The sequence below is a fragment of the Lissotriton vulgaris genome, chromosome 4_1, assembly GCF_964263255.1.
Source record: "Lissotriton vulgaris chromosome 4_1, aLisVul1.2, whole genome shotgun sequence".
Classification (NCBI taxonomy): Eukaryota; Metazoa; Chordata; class Amphibia; order Caudata; family Salamandridae; genus Lissotriton; species Lissotriton vulgaris.
In genome coordinates this window covers 1,649,662,346-1,649,684,935 of record NC_141691.1, presented here as the reverse complement: position 1 = coordinate 1,649,684,935, position 22,590 = coordinate 1,649,662,346, and the positions used below count along the sequence as shown (strand labels likewise).

General features: G+C 45.4%; 1 protein-coding gene across 1 annotated transcript in view; it reads left to right on the top strand.

Moving 5' to 3' along the window:
* The window catches only part of IL7 (interleukin 7), a 259,397-nt gene extending 237,275 nt beyond the window's left edge, over positions 1–22,122 (top strand). The window contains exon 5 of the mRNA XM_086965915.1: positions 21,364–22,122. Coding sequence (XP_086822041.1) covers positions 21,364–21,501 — 138 coding nt within the window. The 3' untranslated portion in view covers positions 21,502–22,122. The remainder of the gene's footprint in view (positions 1–21,363) is intronic.
* Positions 22,123–22,590: the final 468 nt, after the last annotated feature.

Genomic DNA, 22,590 nt, shown 5'->3' with positions numbered 1-22,590 from the left:
CTATTTTTTTTATGAGCGGAGACTCTGCAGTCATAAAGACACTACTCCTAAAATACCTCTGTGAATAGAAAACAATTGTAAACTTACACAAATGTGTACATTGACCTTTGTGAATCAGGTACCTAGTATTTGCTTATGTGCCTGAGTTGTATACAGGTGGCGAGCAAGAATGTTTGTCAATAACGTGCCATCTCTGCCACTTGAAATAATGCATAGTTTCAGGCAGTGCTCTTTGTCTCCTTCGCTATTCATTCTCTTTATGTAAACCTCAGCTGTAATGCTACGAGAGAGGATGGTGGTGAAAGGCATCAACTCACACTGATTTTGGTCAATACCAATATTATATGTGCATTAAGTCATATTGTACATGAACAACTAGAAGGTTAACCTTACAATTGCATTTGTCATTGTAAGTACATTTGGGTTGAGAGGGAGAGTCTACCGGGATTAGATAATGATCGAGCAAATCAGATTTTTTCTGTTCTGTCACCTCTACACAGACATGAAGGCAAATCTTCTGTTTCATTACTCCTCCCACTCAAATATGTAGGATTTAGTATAGCACATCATTAATGACTTATAGTACCTTTTTGTGCAGTATTGTGAAAGTTTAATGTACCTGTCTAATCACCTTATGACTAGAGCTGTACTCACTAAAATGCTAATTCTGTCTGAGCTGATATAAATGTTTGGCAACAAACCATTTGTTTCAGTCTCCAAGTTCTCCCTGAACAATAATGCAAAAATACCTAGGTTGACTCAACAAATTAAATCAGATGCCTTCTCACACAGATCCATTATGTAGAGCTATATATTCCCAATATATTTAAGTACAGCTATACCATGCAGTGTACTTAAAGTTTACTGGTGAAGTAAACAATGCCAATTTACTAGCACCTAACCAGAGACAATTTCATTTTGCTGGCTTTGCTGTACTGATAAAACTCCAACAATAACTTTGTGACATGAACACTGTTTGACTGAAAAAGATTTGAGTACTGAGAATAGTATTCCACACATGAAACGGCTAGGGATGAACATGTTACAACACATGTGTGACTTGATCTATAGGGTAAGGAATGCCCATGAAAGAGGGTGGGGAGCACCAATAAATGAGCCTGGTCTCCTCAAGACGAAAAGGCTAGTGTCATAAGGTTAATAACTTCTCAGGAAGACTGTGTGCTTTGGACAACATAAACATCAAAACTGTGTGGGACGGAGACTATGCACACCATCAGGATATATTGGCCTTAGTTCTGGTTAGCTTACAGTGCGCACCATTTGTATTCCTAACCTGGCAAGGTAACAGGTGCTATTTGCAACCTCAGAACATGACAACCCTGCCTTCCCAAAGAAATTGTGTAAACAGATCAGTTCCATTTGTTAGTAAGTCATGCATGCCCTTTCTTGCGTAAAATACATGCAATGCTGTAATCAATAAAAGGAAACAAAATAGAGTGATGCACATCCCAAGACTGGTTAAAAAAACTTAACAGTTCAACCATTGTGCTGTTACATGGATTATATGCTTTCAAATAATTACAGTTATGCCCCTTCCAAGCGCCCCCTATCCTAGTGTACCTAGAGAGGGTGAATATGCCAAAATCCCTTAGGGTGATCTAACTCCCCAGTTACCTGTGGGTACATTTCATCAGGGGCCTGTCTTGGTGTAGAGCTGGGCACCATCCTACTCAGTAGGTAAACAGGATTCAGCTGGGATGGAATTCTGGCATGGGGCGACCTCAACAGTGTCAATTAAATGGTCCTCTGTCTAAACAAAGGAGTGATGTTATTTATATAACAAACCTAACATGTGTTACCATGCCGATGCCCTAGTCAGGCTACCATAATTACAGAGTTGTCGCCAAATGGACAATAACAAACATCAACATTTTTAGTAGTTAACTTAGCCCTCATACAGAATAGTCAAGGCTCTGATAACATGCCCAACTAGAAATGTAAATGTAAGCAAAGCCATTTCAGAGAATATTATTCCATACAGACATGCAAGCAAATTTTATTAAATGTCAACTTTAAAAAAGGATGTCAAATTTAAACGTGGTCCCCGGTAGCTTGTTTCCTTCCCAGTGTAAGAATTGGCTTTTGTAGTTTGGTTTGCCCTGTTCCCATCATGCACTGGGACAGGAACAGACTAATTTGCATACAGCCAGGTTCTGAAACTGGGATGGTGCAGTGAGCTAAAAAACGGTGTTGGATCTAGCCCTGATCTCTTGACTGGGTGAGAGTATTCTGTTTAATTCAGAGACTCTGTCCCTCACCACCCCTTGTTGTAAAAATTTAAACGTGAGCATGTAAAATGGTGGTGTTCTTTCCCGAGCCTAAGTGACCACATAACAATAGTTGACCAGAGGACGATAGCTGATTGTTATCATTTATCAATAGACTGCATTTTTGGCAGTGAACTACCACCAGCAAGGAGGGAACCAGTGGACTAAATCAACCCTGGTTGGTCCGCTGGAGGTTTCTCAGGGTCCAGGCCCAAAGGATAGGGTACAAGGACCAGGGGGAAAGCAAGGGGTAGCATACGGGTACGCTTTGAATGTTGGAGGATCAGTGAGCGAAGTGTTACCTGCTTTGATTGCAAAGGACCAGAACACTGGTACTGGTGAGACCACTTCTGTCCTGGAGGTGCTGCCTGTGATTTCACAGAGCCAAGAGACAAGAGCCCCTAAACTACGAAGACCTCCGCATGACATAGGTAGTGGCATGAGACATCACTCTTGATGTGGGATGTGTCTCCTCACTGGAAGTGTTGCCCCATCTCAGTATTAAGATCCCGAGCTGAAGGGCCAGTCTAAGCGTGTCTCAAGATGTCACTCCTGCCATGGTGGAAGTAGAGTGTCTGCAGCCTGAGACTCTGCCCCCTCTCACCCTCCTCCGCACACTGAAAGCTCAAGGTTGTCTGAAAGGCTTCATGGAGTTTTCATAGCTAGTAGCTTAAAGACTGGGGAGTTAGGGAAGGGATATCAGGAGATGTCAGCATTGTTCTACCACAAAGCTTTCCTTTTGAAATTTCCTAAAAGTTATGTTGACTGAAATAGTTTTGGGAAACAATTTATTCGATCTCTTCCAATTGAGCTTCAGAGCAAGAGTGAGCAGTTAGTATGACATACTGCAAATAATACAAAATGCACTGTGCAGTCTTGAAGATGGTAACTCATGCTTACGTATTGCCCTTAGACCTATTAGCTGTGTTTAATCTGGTTAATCACTCCATTTGCCTTTAAATCCTACAAGATCTGTGGGAATAGACAGAACAATTGCTAAATGGCTTTCCTGTTACTGCAAGAAAACAACTAACAAATACAAACTTGTAACATTACATCTGAGTGATTTTCTCCCACTTAAGGAGAAACTCAAGGTTCCATTCTCTCCTGCTGCTGATTTCAAACTGTGTCCCAAATCTCATTAACTTAGCCTTTCAACATGTCTCACTAGATCAATCTCAGCTGTACATGAACATTTTCTCCGATTGACAGCTCAGCTGTTTCTGTCATTCTTGAGCATATCCAGGCTTGGATGTACAAGCACAATCTCAATCTGAATGCACTCAAAATAGGGATATTTGATCTCTCATCCCCTCCACACTTTCTTGCAGCTCCATTACAATTCAATTCTAGTTTTGATTGTAAGCTTTTAGTTCTTGAATGCACTCTATCCCTGGGCTTCACATTGGACCAAAAATATAAATCAACACATTCATGGCAATCCCTAATCAAATAATGCCCAGCATCAATTCAGACTCTTTCGACAGATAGAGTCCTACATTTCCTAAGGTGACCACCAAATTGTAGTTCAATCCTTAGTCTAATTTATGAAAAAAGGTTGGTAGATGCATAGAATCAGTTACAAATGTGTTGGACCTGGCCCTTTTTGCAGGGTTATCCCAAAACGTGTTGCCTTCTTCTGCCTATTTCTTTGACCTTAATTTTATTGGCTTTAGGACTCTGGTGACTTTACCACTGAGAATCAGTGCTAACATGTTTGTGCTCTTGTCCTAAATATGATATGATTGGTTTACACCTGCTTGGCATATTTGATTAACTTGTAAGTGCCTTGTAACATGGTACAACAAATGCTGGTAAATTATATCCTACTAGTGGGTCTGCAGCACTGATTGTGCCACCCACAGAAGTAATCTTTCAAACCTGTCTCAGGCATGCCACTGAAGGGCTTGCATGCACAATTTATTTCCACTTTAACTTGGTATATAAAACTTCTTGCCCAGCCTTAAACTCCTGTTTTATTACACCTCGGTCACTCCTAACATAGGCCCTAGGTAGCCCTATGGGCAGGGTGCTGTGTAGGAAAAAGGTAGGACATGTGCCTTTATGTGTAGCTGGTCCTGGTAGGACAACCAGCCTATTTCATTTTCCACTACTGTGAAGCCTACTCCTCTCATAGGCTAGCATTGGGAATTCTCTTATATACTTTTAGGTGGTAATGCCTGATTAGAAAGGAGTTTCGTTGCCATGTTTGGTATGCTTAGAATGCTAGTGATAAACCCTACTTACTGGTGTAGTTGGACTTTACATTGCTATTTTAGACATGACACTTTTAGAAAGTTGCAATACCAAAGGGGATGATGAAGAGAGCGCTTGAGCCAAACAAACACTCACCCCCAGTCAACTGATCTGGGTTTAATCCATCATCATTCTTTAGCTCACTCTACCACCCCAGTTCAGACATGGCCATATGAAAATCAGTCTGACCCTGTGCCTCATGGGAACAGTCCAGCCCAAACTGCCAAGCCATGTCTTCCCTGGACTGAAAACAAGCAACCTTGGACCGGTTTCGGGTTCATAACCCTCATCAGCCAGGCTATCTTGAATCCAGTGGCAAAGTGAGCAAGGGACCCACGTCTGGGCATACCCTGCCAACTTAGGGCGAACAAAGCGATTCCAAAGGGGATGATGGACGGAGTGCTTGAACCAAACAAACACTCACCCCCAGTCAACTGATCTGGGTTTAATCCATCATCATTCTTTAGCTCACTCCCCCACCCCAGTTCAGATATGGCCGTATGCAAATCAGTCTGACCCTGTGCCTCATGGGAACAGTCCAGCCCGAACTGCCAAGCCATGCCTTCCCTGGACCGGAAACAAGCATCCTGGGACCGGTTTTGGGTTCATAACCCTCATCAGCCAGGCTATCTTGAATCCAGTGGCAAAGTGAGCAAGGGACCCACGTCTGGGCATACAATGCCAACTTAGGGCGAACAAAGCGATACCAAAGGAGATGATGGACGGAGCGCTTGAGCCACACAAACACTCACCCCCAGTCAACTGATCTGGGTTTAATCCATCATCATTCATTAGCTCACTCCACCACCCCAGTTCAGACATGGCCATATGCAAATCAGTCTGACCCTGTGCCTCAGGGGAGCAGTCCAGCCCGAACTGCCAAGCCATGTCTTCCCTGGACCGGAAAAAAGCATCCTGAGACCGGTTTTGGGTTCATAACCCTCATCAGCCAGGCTATCTTGAATCCAGTGGCAAAGTGAGCAAGGGACCCATGTCTGGGTATACCCTGCCAACTTAGGGCGAACAAAGCGATACCAAAGGGGATGATGGACGGAGCGCTTGAGCCAAACAAACACTCACCCCCAGTCAACTGATCTGGGTTTAATCCATAATCATTCTTTAGCTCACTCCACCACCCCAGTTCAGACATGGCCATGTCTTCCCTGGACCGAAACAAGCATCCTGGGACCAGTTTCGGGTTCATAAACCTCATCAGCCAGGCTATCTTGAATTCAGTGGCAAAGTGAGCAAGGGACCCACGCCTGGGCATACCCTGCCAACTTAGGGTGAACAAAGCGATACCAAAGGGAATGATGGACGGAGCGCTTGAGCTAAACAAACACTCACCCCCAGTCAACTGATCTGGGTTTAATCCATCATCTTTCTTTAGCTCACTCCAGCACCCCAGTTCAGACATGGCCATATGCAAATCAGTCTGACCCTGTGCCTCATGGGAACAGTCCAGCCGGAACTGCCAAGCCATGTCTTCCCTGGACCGGAAACAAGCATCCTGGGACCGATTCCGGGTTCATACCCTCATTAGCCAGGCTTTGGTATCGCTTTTTTCGCCCTAAGTTAGCAGGGTATGCCTAGACGTGGGTCCCTTGCTCACTTTGCCACTGGATTCAAGCTAGCCTAGCTGATGATGGCTGATTAGTCAGAAATCGGTCCCAGGATGCTTGTTTCCAGTGAATAAGCAGGAACCCCTTTATTTAGAGCCCCCTTCACCCCTTCATACTCCTTCCATCCTTCCTTTCACCCTTCTGTCTATTCATCTGACAATCTCTTCATCTTTCTATCCAAATATACATCCAGCCACCATCTTTTCATCCACCCTTACATCCTTTCACACATCCCCCCATCACTATATCCACGTATGCATCTAGCTATCCTTTCATCCTGCCTTCCACCCTTTCAGTCTTCCCAATCTGTCCGTTCTTCAGCTCTCATTCATCTTTCAACTATCCTTTCTTTCACTCTTCAGTCCTACATTTCACCCTTTCTTGCTTATTTTCTTCCTTTCTTTAACCCTTTTCTACTCTTGTTCTTTCTTTCCTCCTTCTACCTACCCATAATTTGTCTCTCATCTTACTTTTTCTTTCTAACATTGTTTCTCATCAGCATCTTCTCAGTGTGTCCCTTCCTGTGTTTTCCTCTATTCCAATCTTTTCTCTTTCTATTTTTCCTTTCCTGTGCATGTCAGCCCACCTCCCACACCCCTCTGTCATTAATCTTCCTACTAGTGTTATTTACGAGCATTTTATCTGCAGACAGAAAAGTCCCATAGAAAACTACATTTTATTGGGGCTCAGTTCAACAGCTCATGCGACCCAGTGGCAGCCCCTTCTTAAGCTGCAGAAGTAGGGAGTTCACAATGCCACTGTCCTCGTATATCCCTTCCTACATGGGGATTCAAGTCTCTTGGAACTGAAATGACACCTCAGCCACGATAACTACTCTGGTGGAGTGAGCTATATTCTAGTAAATGGATGATTTGCACGAATAATGTTTGTACCTACTCGCGTAGACCAATATAATTTTAGAGCAACTCCCCAAATAACAGAGCCATTTGTCTTACCTCACTCTGGCTTATGTACACATATGTCTCAATTTACTGTGAATAATGTTAAAAAAATTGAATTTGAACTCAAAATCCTTTTATTGACGCAGTCTTAACCCACTTAAGGGTCTCTCTGTAACCCCTTCCCATCAGAGAACTTGTCAGAGAAGTGGGCTCGTCCAGGGACGGGAAGGGAACGACCCCAAAGTTCGTCTAGTTAGAGGGTAAGGGCAGTGCTCTCCCCCTCAAAATAGAGAAGTGCCTGTACTCAGTACCAGCCCATTTAAAGCACAGGTAAGGGCTTTTCTACAAAACCGGAAGAATAATTTTCATATGGAGGAAAATCACTTATATTACACATGCGCAGAGACGAAAACAGGAATACACAAAGGATTTCCGGGATCACACCCGGAAAGCACTAGACATACGTGCAAAAAGCTTTGTAAATTCCAGAAAGTTGTAAATGTGAGCCTATATATGACTGTGAACTGGTGGGTCCGGTTTGTATATTTCCTTGTGAATTGGGCCTTCAGCAGTTACATTTCAGGCAACTTCATCTTTTGACAACAATACATTAAACGAGGGCACTTGGGGCGTATAAATGAACAGTTAATCCCAGAAAGCTAACATTTTTTACAGATCATTAAAGCTTTTTCACTTACATAACAAGCATTTACAATGCAATGGTTTCGCCTTTGGAAACGTTTGAGTTATTGGCATTGTAAATGACAAAATGTGTATTTATGTGTTGGTTTTGAAAACAGATAAATAAATGGCATTGTTATTTACATTGCCATTAGCTTAATCTCTCGCAAATGTGAGACCTATTGTACCCTACGGATGAGCTCAGCAGACAGCAATTACTAGCACACACACACACACCCAGAGCCACACAAACACACCCAGAGCCAGCCACACACACACACCCAGAGCCAGCCACACACACACATTTCTGCAGTGATTGTGAATATGCAGTGCTTCAGAGGAGGCCACAGTGTGCAGTGCTGCAGAGGAGAAGACAGTGTGCAGTGCTGCAGAGGAGACCACAGTGTGCAGTGCTGCAGAGGAGGAGACAGTGTGCAGTGCTGCAGAGGAGGAGACAGTGTGCAGTGCTGCAGAGGAGGCCACAGTGTGCAGTGCTGCAGACGAGGAGACAGTGTACAGTGCTGCAGAGGAGGCCACCGTGTGCAGTGCTGCAGAGGAGGAGACAGTGTGCAGTGCTGCAGAGGAGGCCACAGTGTGCAGTGCTGCAGAGGAGGAGACAGTGTACAGTGCTGCAGAGGAGGCCACCGTGTGCAGTGCTGCAGAGGAGGAGACAGTGTGCAGTGCTGCAGAGGAGGCCACAGTGTGCAGTGCTGCAGAGGAGGCCACAGTGTGCAGTGCTGTAATTAGAGTCGGTCTGGGTGAGTGATGTAATGATTATCACCTTGCAGTGTTGCCCTCTAGTGCAGTGCTGCTGAGGGGGGTACTGTTTGTAGTGTCTGGAATCCACCATCTTCAAATGGTGACAAAATAAATGACCGGTACATTATGCCATATATGTGCACGAATGGTGGCTCATGTGCCTACAGTCATACATACAATATCACACTAGGCTGCCGTAACATTATGGCACACGTGTATGATTAAGCATACACCTCGTGTACAAGTCATCTCACTTTTCTTCTGTAGATGCAGCACAGCATCAGCTAAAAGCATTTTATTTTGCCTAACATGAATAGCATTGGCAAAAAGCACTTTCAAAGTCAATAGGTAGAAAAGATGAGGCCAACGCTTACTTGAAATGAGGGCTTGCATGTAACTGCTGTTCACAATAGCACGCATAAAATCAAAAGAGCTTTCATAGGAATACGTTGTGTGTGGATAATTCTTGGTTGTCTTGGAAATAAAGTCGCCTTTACGGTGTGTGCATCTGCTGCTCCCCAAGGCTAGCAATTGCTCAGCTATTTTGCGCCACCGGTAATGATAAAATGGTTACCACACGAATACAGAATACCCGTCAATAATGTAATATCCATCTTTAAATAAAAAGTAGTGATTTATGAACAGGCAATATGGAAAACCACAGATCTGGGGCTGGGTCGTGAAGGGAACCGCACAACTCAGTATTTCTGAGTTCTGCTGCCTTTTCAGAACCTTCTCAAACACCACACAGCAGTGGGATCGTTGTTCCAGGGGCAATACCGTGAATATAAAGACTTGGTCCTGAATGCATCGTTCTTTTAGAGTCTAGCAGCAAAGGCAAACTTGTCAAAAGGACCGTTAGTGGCAGTATTTCGGCATGGATCTAAGAAAGAACTTAAGCATAACTCACCTCATGTAAACCCACGACCAACCTCTCAAAATACTGCTGGAGCTCGTTAAGCAGAGTGAACACTGGTTCTTGGCGGGGAACTGACAAATGCCTGCCAAGGCGGTACAAGAGCATTAAAAAGCCCTACCTGGAGCAAAGGCACACAGGATACAGTGGAAACAGCAAAAGAAGCCTGGTTCGCAGCAAGAATTTAAGGAGGCTCGAACACAGAAAACCAGTTTACGCATAACATGAGCAAGGTTGGAACTGGAAAAGCAGAAAAACGGAGGCAAGTCACTAACAAGCACCTACGGGCACACGAACAGCGGGAGGGGGCGGGCAGGCACACGGACAGCGGGAGGGTGTTGCGGGGAGGCACACGGACAGCGGGAGGGGGGCGGGCAGGCACACGGACAGCGGGAGGGGGGAGGGAACAGCAAGAAAGGCACTCACCTGGACTTCCTCCGGCGGCGGTCGGCCGCCGAATGACCAAAAGAAACCTTGACGTCGGAAAATATAAACCCCGCCCACGGCCGCGATGACGATCGGAGAGGGAAGAAATCGCAGGAACGCCCACTAATCTGGTCCGGCCATGACGGACAGATCTCTGTTCCAATGGCTAGCCTCCATTTATGGAGCTAGCCAATGGAACAGAGGGGCGGATTCCCAAGCCACACTGTTCTAACATTAGATTTCGCCTGCGCCGAAAAGCTGCGCAGTGCGCAGCTCTCGACGAGGTGAAACCTAAAAAAGACGATGAACTATGACAACCACTGAACCATGCACAAAAATAACGCTGTACGAATCCTCACAATCAGGCAATAATACTACACGCAAAAAATGCAAATATGTCTTACTGTCTAACAGTCTGTCACATTGGCCACAACAAGAGACAGCACAGCTATCCCTTCCAGAAGAACCACGAATATTTCTGCTGCTACGTTTCCCATTCTGCTTCCGACAGAATGTGCAGAGGTGTTCCTGCTCTGGGTTTGAGGAATGAAGGTTTCGGATCTCACGCTGTGTCTAGTAGCAGCAGCAACAGAGATCTGAACTCACAGTATTTTTCTCCCGCAGCGTGTGTTGTGCCAGTGATCAAACAATATTAAATTATAACTCTCACCACAAAATACTGAGGGGTCGCAAATCATATTTCAATATCATAAACCAATATTATAGCTGAACCAGATGGCAATGTGTTCTCTAATCCAACCAGTCGCGGGTGGCATGACGTGTGGGGAGGATGGCGAGGGGTTTAAAAAAAAATAAAACGTACCTTGCCGCATTTTCCTGCTGCCGCAGCTCTTCGACTCTTCAAGAAGCTGCCTGCCACCCACAGGCAGCCTCCCTACCTCCCCTCCGCCAAGCACAATGCTGCCTTGGCAGCATTGTGATTGGTGAGGCGCAACGGAGAGCGCCCCAGCCGGGACATTTTCTCTATGTAGGCTGCATGCAGCAGCCTACATAGAGAAAAAGGGGAGTGCTCATAACTGCTTTGTTCAGCCCTGGGGCCGACCAAACAGTCAGTACCCACAACAGTGGGTAAGCCACTACCCCCTGCAATCGAGCAGGACCGCCCACCAGCTCTCCCACAACCAGGCACTCCAGGCACTTCTGCTTTTTTGCAATGCGAGAAGCAGAAACTTACCATTTTATGTTTCTGCTTCTCCCACTGCGAGAAAGCAGTGGGGCCACGACCCCACGCCACTATGAAGGAGCTGCCACTGCTCGCTGAAGCTGCCCGAAGGCTGATCTGCGCAGCTCAATGCAGATAAGTGCACACCACATTCTTAACGAGCAACATATTGCCAGTGCAGTGCAGTGTGCCAGGAATCACTGCACCTGCGGGCCGAGGGAAGACATTGTGTTTGCCCTTCCCCTCCTTGTGATTCAGGCCGCCTTACTTGATCTCTGCGGAGCTTAGCACCATTCTGAGATCAGGAGCATCAACAGAAAGCCTTGGGACTCCTGAGACTTACAGGATCTCCACCGCATACCGGCACTCCCCGGCGGCCTGCTCGAGGTTATTTTGGCAGCCTCCTGTAGCCAGATAGGACAGGTTGCCCTTGTGCTCACACTGCTGGAGAGTACGGCTTCCTTCGTCTCCCCAGGAATCCGAGGTTCCTACCCCCGGTGGGACTGTAAACTCCTTTGTTGAAGTGCATCGCACTTCTCAAATGGTAGTGATCAATTTCTGGGGATTTACCAGGTCCCAGGCAGGACCGTAATTCCCTTGAGGAGGAAGCGTATTTCACCTATCGCCCATAAACAAATGCCTAATAGAAGCAAATGCCTTCATTTTTAGGTCGAGCCTGAGTCAGCCCGCATGCACTGCCCTGGCGAGCTGCTGTAGTGGACTATGGAAGAGAGGCCCTGCCGACTCTTCGCCCATATTTGTTATTGGCTTGTGCCGTTGTCCTTCGTAAATGTAGGCTTCTGATTAGTTAATAGGCTTGTTAGTTCCTCCTTACTACCCCCTTGTCTTCATTTGTAACCTCTCATGGCTACTAGCCCCTTTACTTTAGTTGTTACACGGAGCACTATTTTCTTCATTGAGTTTCTCTTCCTTCAGGCACAACAGATCTTTTGTTATTTGCTGGCCCTAATGCCTTTCTTTTGCTGTTCTTTACTTTATTTCTCAATGGCAGCACCCACGCTTTACCTTTAAACATCTAAAGCTAAGGCGCTGGTGCCACGATTGCTTTAAAAGTAAACAAATAGAAAAGAAAATGCATTTCTTTCTATTTATTTATTTTTAAACCAATCGCGGCACCCACGCTTTAGCTTAAAATGTTCAAAACTAAAGCACAGGCACCACAATTGCCCATTCTCCCTTACTTTTTACATCTTTTAACATGAGCATTCTGACCCCTTGTAAGTTGCCCGCTCCCCCTTGAATAACCCAGTCTGTGAAAAGCAGTCAAGCCTGCCCACCACAAACATCCTCTTCAGACTCATGAAAGGGATGCAGACTCTTTTTCGCACTTACTGTTGTCAGGCACTACAGTGTCTTGTGTCTGCCTGCTTCCTTTCCGGCTTCCACATGTGAGCAAGAACAAGGCATCCTCTGCAGCGCCAAGTCGCCCAGAGAGCCGGCTTTCTTGCCCATAGATTACATGTTATATATACACTGGGATTGCTTTGCATTCATTAGAAAATAGCAATGCCTATTTTTGTTCCCATTGTTACAAATGTACAGTAGCGTGGCACATATTATTCCAAATAATGTGCATTTATGTTGAAATGTTGTTTGCGATCTCATGATGTGTACCTCCCCCCACCACCCCTTCTCGGTATTAGCCGCAGAAATTTTTTGGAGAAAGCAAGTTGGAAACGTGGAAAAGGGTGTTTTACAGTCCTTGAAGCTGCTTGCTATCCCCATTCTTACATCCCGAACGGTGAACAGTTTGGTAAAACTGCTTGCCCGTAATACCACAAAGTGTGGTATTTGAGTTTCCCCCAAATCCTGGCCTCTACAGTAGGAGAAAGCAGCCTACTCGCCTCTCCTCTTAACTTGTAATTGCACTGCTGGCAACAGGAAAACAGGAGGCATTTCAGGGTCGGTGTGCAGGGTTAAATAAGGTGTTCCGGGTTCACAAAAGTCTTTCTGTTGGGAAGTAATAGTGTTAGTTCTATGTTCCTCTACAGCGGTTCTGGTTCCTGAAGTGCTCATCCACTGAAACGACACAAAGAATCCTCTCTCACTCCCCTCCTCTTTTTGGCTTTTCTGTACTTTTCATATTCATCCTCGCTTGAAATATTACAGTATTAAATCAAATTGAACATTTGCTCTAGTAATGGATTCATGTCATTTATCATCAAAGCCAGACACAATGCTTATGATACATTGCTTAAAAATGCTTCATGTTAAGAAAAATTAACACAAGATTAAATGAAATAAAAATAGAGGAAAAGTGATCTGTCAAACAACACAGCGAACTTTGCAATAAATCTCCAGTCAATCAATCAATCATCTGAATTTTTAAAGCACATAGCTACCCCAACAGAGGTTTCCCGGCACTAAGTAGCAGCTTTGTATTGGGGGTAAAAGTGCGTCGATCTAAGGCAGGCGGAAAAGCTAGGTTTTCAGGCCTTCCTAAAGGTCTGTTCTGACTCCATCATGCAGAGGTAGGGGGGCATTGCAGTCCAGAGTTTCACAGTTTTCTCCATGAACACTCTGCTCCCTATCCTGGCCTTAATGAAGCGGGGAACCATGAGTAGCCGCAGGTGATTTGATCTCAGGGCACGGTCTTGTTGATATCTTTGCAATTTCTGCCTCAGATAACCCAGACCCTGATCTCTGGTGGCTCTGTAGGCCAAGGTGAGCACCTTGAACTCGATCCTCCTATTGACCGGTAGCCAATGGAGGCGCCATAAATGTGGGGAAATATGGTGGCGAAACAGCACTTTCCAAATTAATCTGGCCGCTGAATTTTGAATTATCTGCAACCTGCGAACCAGGTAAGCTGGAAGCCCGAGGTAGAGGCTATTAGAATAGTCCAGCTGGGAAGTTACTAGTGCATGAACCGTAGTCTTCCTGTAGTCCTCCGATAGGAAGTAAAGACATTTTCTCAGTGCTCTTAATTCGAGAAGCAAATGGAGTAGACATGGAGCACCTGGGTCTTACAAGAGAGGTCGTTGTCAAATTTGAAACCCAGATTTCTGGCCGAATCCACCTTGATAGGTGGTGGGTTCAGTTCTGAGGGCCACCACAGATTAGGATGTGGTGGTGCCACCTGGCTGTAAAATAAGACCTCAGTTTTCTCTGTGTTTAGCTTTAGGTAATTGTCCATCATCCAGGCCGAGATATTTTTCAGGCATTGCTTAAAATTGAGAAAGGCAGCCTCACAGTGTTCATTAAATGAAAACACCAGCTGAGTGTCGTCAGCGTAGGACACTACACTCACACCTCAAGTCTCGACTAAGGCTGCCAAGGGAGCCAGGTATACATTGAGAAGATGCGGTCTCAGTGCTGAACCCTTAGGAACCCTACAGATGAGGGGTTTCTGGGTGGAGACGTAGGGCCATAAAAATACCTGCTGTGAGCGGTTCTCCATGAACGATTGTAGCCAGGACAAGGCAGTACCCAGCACTCCTACCTGTCCCAGTCTATCCAAAAGATTTGGGTGGGCCACTGTGTCCAAAGCTGCGGTCAGGTCAAGCAACTTCAGAATAGCTGAGACGCCCCGGTCCACTGATCTGCGAATGGTTTCAGAGACTTCAAGAAGTTCCTTCTCTGTGCTGTACCCTGCTCTAAAACCCGATTGCGAGCCATGAAAGCAGTTGTTTGATTCAAGGAATTCAGCCAGTTGCTTCTGGACTTCCTTTTCCTGGATTTTCGCTGGAGCTGGCAGAAGAGAGATAGGACTGAAATTATTGTGCTCTGCAGGATCAGCATCAGGTTTCTCAAGCAGAGGCAACAAGAATGCTTGTTTCCAGGTGGCTGGGTAGATACTAGATGTCAGGGAGGAGTTCCAGATCTGGCTACAGAGCGGATTAACCCAAGGGGACAATAGTTTAAAGAACCGTGCCAGGCCGGGTCTCCCGGGGATCCAGACATACACTTGTGCAGTTCCTTGAGTGGCAACAGGCGAAATTCAGACCAGGTGCCGGGAGGGTCTGAGGTAGAAGAGGGTAAATGAGAGGGCGGGTAGGTTGATTAAGGGAAGGAAGGGTAGATCATTTGTATTTTTTCCTCAAAATAGTCAGACAGGTCAGCACAGGGGGTATGAGATGGCACAACTGTGCTGTCCAGAGCCGTGGCATTAGTAAAGCGTTGGACTATTTTAAACATCTCTCCAGCCAAGTTGTCAGATTGTTTAATCTGGCTCGAGAAATATTCCCTCATGGTACTGCGCTTGAGCCTGTGGAATTTTTGTAATGCCTCCTTTTAGAGGCCTTTAGCCACCGCATCATAGGATTTACGCCAGCAACATTCTCATTTCTTGCAAAAGCTTTTCTCTGTTCACAATTCCGTGGAGAACCAGGGGGCAGAGGATTTCTATCTTGCGTACATCACCTTTCTTAGTTTTGCAACATTGCCTAAAGCTGAGGTGACCCAGCAATTAAAGCTGGATACATTGCTATTGGTATCACCCGTTGGCTGGGGGACAGCATTTAGGAGCGCCGGTCCTATAGCTTCTGAGGTGACCCCCTTTCAGTTTCTCCTCCTGTTGGAGATCGGCCAGGAATTAGACTGTTTGGATTCAAGCCGAAAATTGAATGGTACTAAAAAATGGTCCGCCCAGGTCAGGCTAACAGGTGCCTCCATTGTGAGGTTGAGTTTGTTGGAAAAAATAAGGTCAAGTATGTGGCCCGCTTTATACGTATAGGTGGTCACCAATTGCATGAGATTTAGGCCCTCTAGAGTTTCTACCAGCAATAATGCCTAGGACATTTTTTTATCATCCACATGGACATTGAAGTGGCCAAGCACAATAAAATTGGCGTGCTTCAGAGAAAGTTGAGCAAGGATATCACAGAGCTCTAACCGGTGGCAAGGTGGACTGTCAGGAGGCCTATATACTAACATTCTGGTCACCAAAGAGGGGGGTGAGATTCTGACACAAAAGGTCAGGGTCTCAATGTTCCCAATGTGCTCTATTCTCCTAGTGTAGATCTTCCAACCCTCCCTCAGAATAACAGCCACACCACCTCCCATGTTGTTGCCCCCCTACCCCCACCGCCAATTGGCACAGGTCATCCGAAAGCCTCCAGGTACTGCCAGCATCAAGTCGGGGTTTGTGCCCTCCCTCAGCCAGGTTTCTCTAAGAAACATAAGATCTCAGGAATTTGACTCCAGGGAAAACCAAATGTCCTCAGCATGTTTAGGTATCGATCTATAGTTGATCAAAAAGGCCCTAAAATTAGTGCTATTGGCCATGGGGTCACCATCATGGGCGTCAGAGTGAAGTAGTGTGGGTCACTGGTTAGAGGCGGCAGACCCGAGAGCAGAGGACGGCCCGGGACCAGGGTTCGATTCCCGGCGCGGCAGGTTTCTGGACCAGGGTCAGCGGACTCGATAATTCTCTCGCCTCGGTGCCCACTCTGATCAGCGATCACACTCGGCAACTCTGGGCATTAGCTTGCCTCATCTTCACTAACGGCCCCACCAGACCGCCGGGGATGCCTGGTCTCACCCTGGAGATACCCATTAAGGGACCATCTCTCAGGGAAGCCAGGAAGGGTTTCGCAGCGGTCGAAGCGCCTTGGGACCCTACGGGTAAGTAGTGCGCTATATAAATGCCAATACATACATACAGTGATCCTACTGCCACTCACCCCTCCTTCGTTAACCACCAGTTTAAAGAGGCATGTGCTGCAGCAGTGATCAGAGGTGACCGTCCCCATGTCTATCTTGGCCTTTTCCAAGCAGGCTAATTTATCCATATTAACCCTTTCGATGCTCATGACGAGCTCAGCTCGTCATGATGCACGGGTGAGCTGTGCTGATGACGAGCTGAGCTCGTCATGAAACAATGGGTGCCACAAAATCACAGCACAGGACGGGAAAACGCCTAGCAGCCAAGGTGTTAAGCAGTTGCTCTCTAGACCAAACAATGGGGGTCACATTTGAAATTCGAGCAGCAAGGCTGGCATTGGCCACGGTCCGGATGTGGACAGGCGCAGATGGGCTTGCCTCCGGCGTGCCCGCTGCGCACGTCTGCGTCGCGGCTCCCATTGAATAGGGGGTTGAGGCCAGCTGTTCGACAGACCGCCGACCCAAGATGGCACCCAATAATGTCTCAAATGGGACGACTGGAAATGGCTGCACCCAAAGCGGCAAGCAGGCATGCCAAGAGCCCCTATTCAGCAGCGCTAACCAGGTGAGAGTGCTAGAGATAATTTTAAAAGTTGAAATTAGTGAGGAATGCAAAATAAAAGGTTAGCACTCCTGCACCCTGCAACACGCAGCAGTGGAGGAGCCAAATTCACATCCCCGTAGTAAAAGCAACAGAAATTTGTTACACTTTTTTAAAAACAGAGTTAAAATTATTAATCACACAAGTAGGCAGCAGGAATTAAATAATGGGGGCAGCACAGCCCACAATTACCCCAATGGAGTCCACCAGAAACAAAATGGTAATAATAGTTCAATGTATGTTACATATATATGCATCCCTGTTATTCATATATAAGGTCTTTAGAACCAGTTTTAAAATGTTGCAGAGGAATTTTATTCATAACATTTCAAGGAAACTATTGATGATTTGCCTGCATTACTACAATTGTGTACACAGAGATATCTGTTTAGAAAAGAGACTTTTCTCCCCTTTGGGGACTTTAGTATTACAGAGACCCATTAATCTCACTGTACAAATCTTGCATCTTTTGAGAAAACTAGTGAAAGTAGGACACCGAAGTAGGTGTAATGTGTGAAACAAGCATTTACAATGCAATTGGTCTCGCATTACTGAAAGTTTGAGCTATTGGCGCTGCTAATAATAATGCAACGCTAAGGGCTCAAACTTTCACTAATGCGAGAGCTGTTGCATTGCAAATGTTTTTTTTTCTATTTATTGATTTTTTAATCAATAAGCGTAGGTACTGCGATTGCTTAAAAAAACAGAAAAGAAAAATGTCAATGCCAGATCTTACCCCAGTGCCTTATATATATTTAGCAGTGTAATAGGAGGGGATAGCTCTGGTATTGTAAGTTCTGTGTCTCTGAATGTTAGGAAGACTAAGATATTTACGTATGCAATTTTCTCAGTTGTTGTACGGATCTGCATATAAGCTGTGGGAGCAGAGCGTTTTTCAGTAGCAAACGTAGCAAATTATGAATTTCAAACGACTTTTCCTAACTATATTGACTAAAGCCTGTAGAGGGATCCCCGGAAACAACCAGTTATTTGAGGATCTGCCACTGCATCTACAAACATTCTCTTTGCAACAGTCAAGACGTTGATGTCGGAAACATTCCTTGTTTGTCCCCTAAAAGCAATGGGGTAGATTTATGTTAACTGGCGCATCCCCAGGGATGCGCCAGTTAACATGCGCCACAGTGCGCCACTGCTCCGCCACCCATGGTGCGCCGCATTTATGATGCGGCGCACCATGGTGCAAGTTAGTGAAGATGCGTGACGCATCTCTCGGCGTACGGGCGGCGCATTGCAGGAGTCATGTCGCAAGTGCGACATGGCTCCTGCAATGCACAGGATCCACCTCTTCAATGCATGGTGCGTCACCCTTACGCCTGCTTCAAGCAGGCGTAAGGAATTGACGTAGAAAGTGACTGAGTGAAATCTCATAGATTTCACTCAGCCACTTTTAGAAGACGTTCCTGCGCAGGAACGCCCCCCCCTGCGCAGGAACGCCTCCTCATGGCGCAGGGCTTTCCAACGTGATGCATCTCCTAGATGCGTCAGGTTGTAAATAGGGCGCATTGTTTGCGCCGCCGTTGCGTCACATTAAGTGACGCAATTGCGGCGCAAGGAGGCGCAAGGGCCTCATAAATCTGCCCCAATGTGTTTGGCTTGTTTAACCCCTTGTGTGCTTTGGACGGCCCTCTGAGGAGCTTGAAAATTCGCGCAGAGCGGAAAGGGTTATTCCTGCATAGAACGCAGCATACCGGTTACACAAGAAACAAATTTGTGCTTATAGACAAATCAAGCCTGTTTGGAAAGGTTTAGCACAGCAGATAGATCGCTCATTCATGTGCTAAAAAAAGGTTTGGTAAAGTAGGTTATAAATACCATCAGTATTTCTGTAGCAGCCTAAATGCCCATCTAGGCTCGCGTGGTAATAGACATGCCTAAACTTTGTATGGCAGGTAACTACATCAATAAGAATTCTAGTTTTTGGGGCAGATTTATGATAACTGGCGCATCCCCAGGGATGCGCCAGTTATTTTGCGCCGCATTTACAATGCGGCGCACCATGGGGCAAAAACAGCACAGATGCGTGACGCATCTGTGCCGTAAAGGTGGCGCATTGCTGGAGTTACAACGCAAGCGTGACGCAGCTCCAGCAAGGCTCGGGGGTGCCCCATCTTTACAATGCTGCGTCAAGACCTACGCCTGCTTCAAGCAGGCGCAGGGTTTTGACGCAGCATTGGCCTGAAAGTGACTGAGTGCAATCTTATAGATTTCACTCAGCCACTTTTGTGAGGCGCACCTGCCCCGGAACGCCCACCCTGCGCCGGAACGCCCACAAGTGGCGCAGGGCTTTACAACGTGACGCATCTGCCTAGATGCGTCACGTTGTAAATGGGTCGTAAGGATGCGCCACGATTACGCCGCAGTTGCGTGACGCAAACGTGGCGCATTCCCAACATAAATCTGCCCCATTGTGCTTACGGTGACACCACGTGTCTCTCACCACATTGTTAATATGTCTAAATACACAAAATGTACTGATCAACTCAAAAGATCGCAAAGTGATTTGCTGAGTTTGCTTGTTATGGCCTGTCAGTTATGATTTTGTGGACTAAACTGACAAGCAGCCACCACCCACCCCGTGGCCCCTTCTCGAAGATTCCATTGTCAGATTCATCACAAAGCACATTGTAACTGCAGACTTTAGTGTGGGGTGACTAAGGTACCATGTGTTAAGTAACTACGCATTACTGCAGTGTCAGTGTGTGGCCTGATATATAACTGGCACTTCCCCCAGTGCAATCAGCCTTACATAACTAAGCCTTACATATGACTGACTCTTCCACGACTCTGCTGGCCTGTGCTGCATGGCTAAATGCTTATAAGGTCCAAAAGGCAAGACCTATTGCAATGCAAATGTGTGTTTCTGTTGTATTCACAATACTTCTTTCCTGCCTTTGAAACTGCCTGATGTAACATTTATCGTGGGAACCCAGAGAGGTTTCCTTAACAAGTGTAACAGGAGCGTAAGTGTTTTTGCGCTCTACTGTTACATACTGCAATTATTTGCAAAGTTTAAACCTGCATACCTTAAAAGTTATATGGGGAAGTTTTTACAGTTTTGACCGTGTTCTCTACATTTTAATGAGTGATACCTGTTTATGTGCATAACTTGCAGAGCATTTATTTAATGCACGCCGACTTGGTCTTCGGTTGTAGTCATATCTTGACATAAACTGTAAAGTGTCTAATAGACATAAAACATCTTTCTTTTTAGCACTGTGAAGAATCACTGCTTTCTATAAGATATATTGAAAAGTAACTATATGATCCATGTTGTTTTGGTCTCTGTTGTGTGCAATATACTATATTTTTACATAAACGTGTATGGAGTAATTTTTGTGGTGTATTTATTGTGTTTCTGTGTGGATGTGTTGCACAAACGCTTTACAGATTGCCTCTAATGATAGGCCTGCCTGAAGCACAGGTTATGTTTGGTGTATAACTTACTTGCCCTGACTAGTGGTGAGTTCTGCCTGGCCACTCTTTGGTAGAGTCTCTTTTGTGGTGTATTCATTGTATTTCTGTATGGGTGTGTTCAGGGCCGGACTCACCATAGCGGGCCCCGGGTGTTTCCCCGGTAGCCCCCTAGGAGAGGGGGGGCCGTTTTTGTTACCGGGGGTCAGCAAAATCGTCCGAAACCGCCCGTCACAAACTGCTCGGCTGCACCCCCCTGAGCAGTTTGCCAGGGCTGGTTTCTGTTCCCAGTCCGGCCCTAGGCGTGTTGTGCAAATGGTTTACACATTTCCTCTGAAGATAAGCCTGCCTGGTCTGCGCCAAGCTACCAGAAGGTGAACACAGGTTATCTTTGTTGTGTAACTTGCTTGCCATGACTAGAGTGGTGATTTCTGCTTGGCATAGATGATACCCTAGCCAACCAGAAACCCCATTTCTAACGAAATGTAATCATTAAGTCTATGATTGGCATGTAGTTTGGTGCATCAATTTTAATTTAGCAGTAGCCTAGTAAACACACTTCAACTACGGTCTTCAAATTCGTAATCTCTCTACACGAACACCTCAGTTAAACCAATGTGCGTTAAAACTCCATCCTCTTCTAACAGTTTAACTGTTTTTTTTTTCCTACAGGTTGAAAAGTGTGAGAGAAGGCCTAAGCTTAAAAAAACGCGTGTGAACAAATGCAACCGGAAAAAACGTGTACTCAAGAAAATGATAGATAGCTTTAAAACCTGCTGGGACCAGTTGATGGCAAAGTATCGTGGATGAACTTTATGAGATTCCGGCACTTATAAAAATCATCACATTGCCTATCGCCTTGCTGGGAGGACAGTGAACTTTGTTTACGTGGGAGTTTGCTTGCACAGAACACGTATTTCTGCTCACACAAGCATCTACTCATTTCCTGTTTAACATATTTCCATCTGCAATTGCTGAAGTGCTAAAAAAAAAATAGGACTCGAACAGGCTTTTGTATTTCTGCAAGATAGACGCCTGTTATCAGATGAGTGAGAGATGCATCAAGAAATTGCATTCCTTCTTAGTTGCAGTGAACTTGGAGCAGGAGTTTTGTTGCAACCTCTTGAAGTGACAAGGCAATCTCCATTTTTGCAGTGGTTCTCATCTTTTTAAATACTGACAAAAATAGAAATGTGTGCTTAATCGAAAAGTACACACTGTTCTTTGCTAATTCAAATTCGGTTTTGTTTCTTTTTTCAAATCTTATTTTATTTCCAGAGACTAATATATATTTGTATTTTCATAATAACAGATGAGTGCATATTTAATATAGGCCCAGTGTATATTTTGTAAATATTTTTGTATATTTGTAGCACTTGTATTTTATATAACTGTACTACCCTTAAAAATAATAAAATATATCATACAAAAGAATTTCTAAAATGGTGCTGTTCATAACAGAAGGTAATATTTCTGTTCATAATAGAAGGTAATATTTCGCATAATTAGCACTGGGAACATTTTAATTTTGCTTGTGAAATTCGTGTAAAATTGCAGAAATTACATGAAATTTACATGAAATTTAGCATGATACAGATTCACACATTTGTTGCACATGTGAGACTCGTTCACGCAGAAAATATCTCACTAAGCGACATTATGGGCGTGGGTGCAGAAGAAACAAATGTCTTTAGGAGGCGCACTGAAATTGTGCCACAAAAAGGTGGTTCACTTTCAGTGTGCCTCGTAAAGACAGCCCTCTAGAGAAGAGAAAGGAAGACCCAAGAACCCTCCCAGACATCCCCCTGCAAGCGTGTGCAGTGAGTGACTATGTCCCCTCCTTAAAGTGCACAGTGAAACACGGACCAGCCTTGAATCAGCTACTTTATATTTCACTTA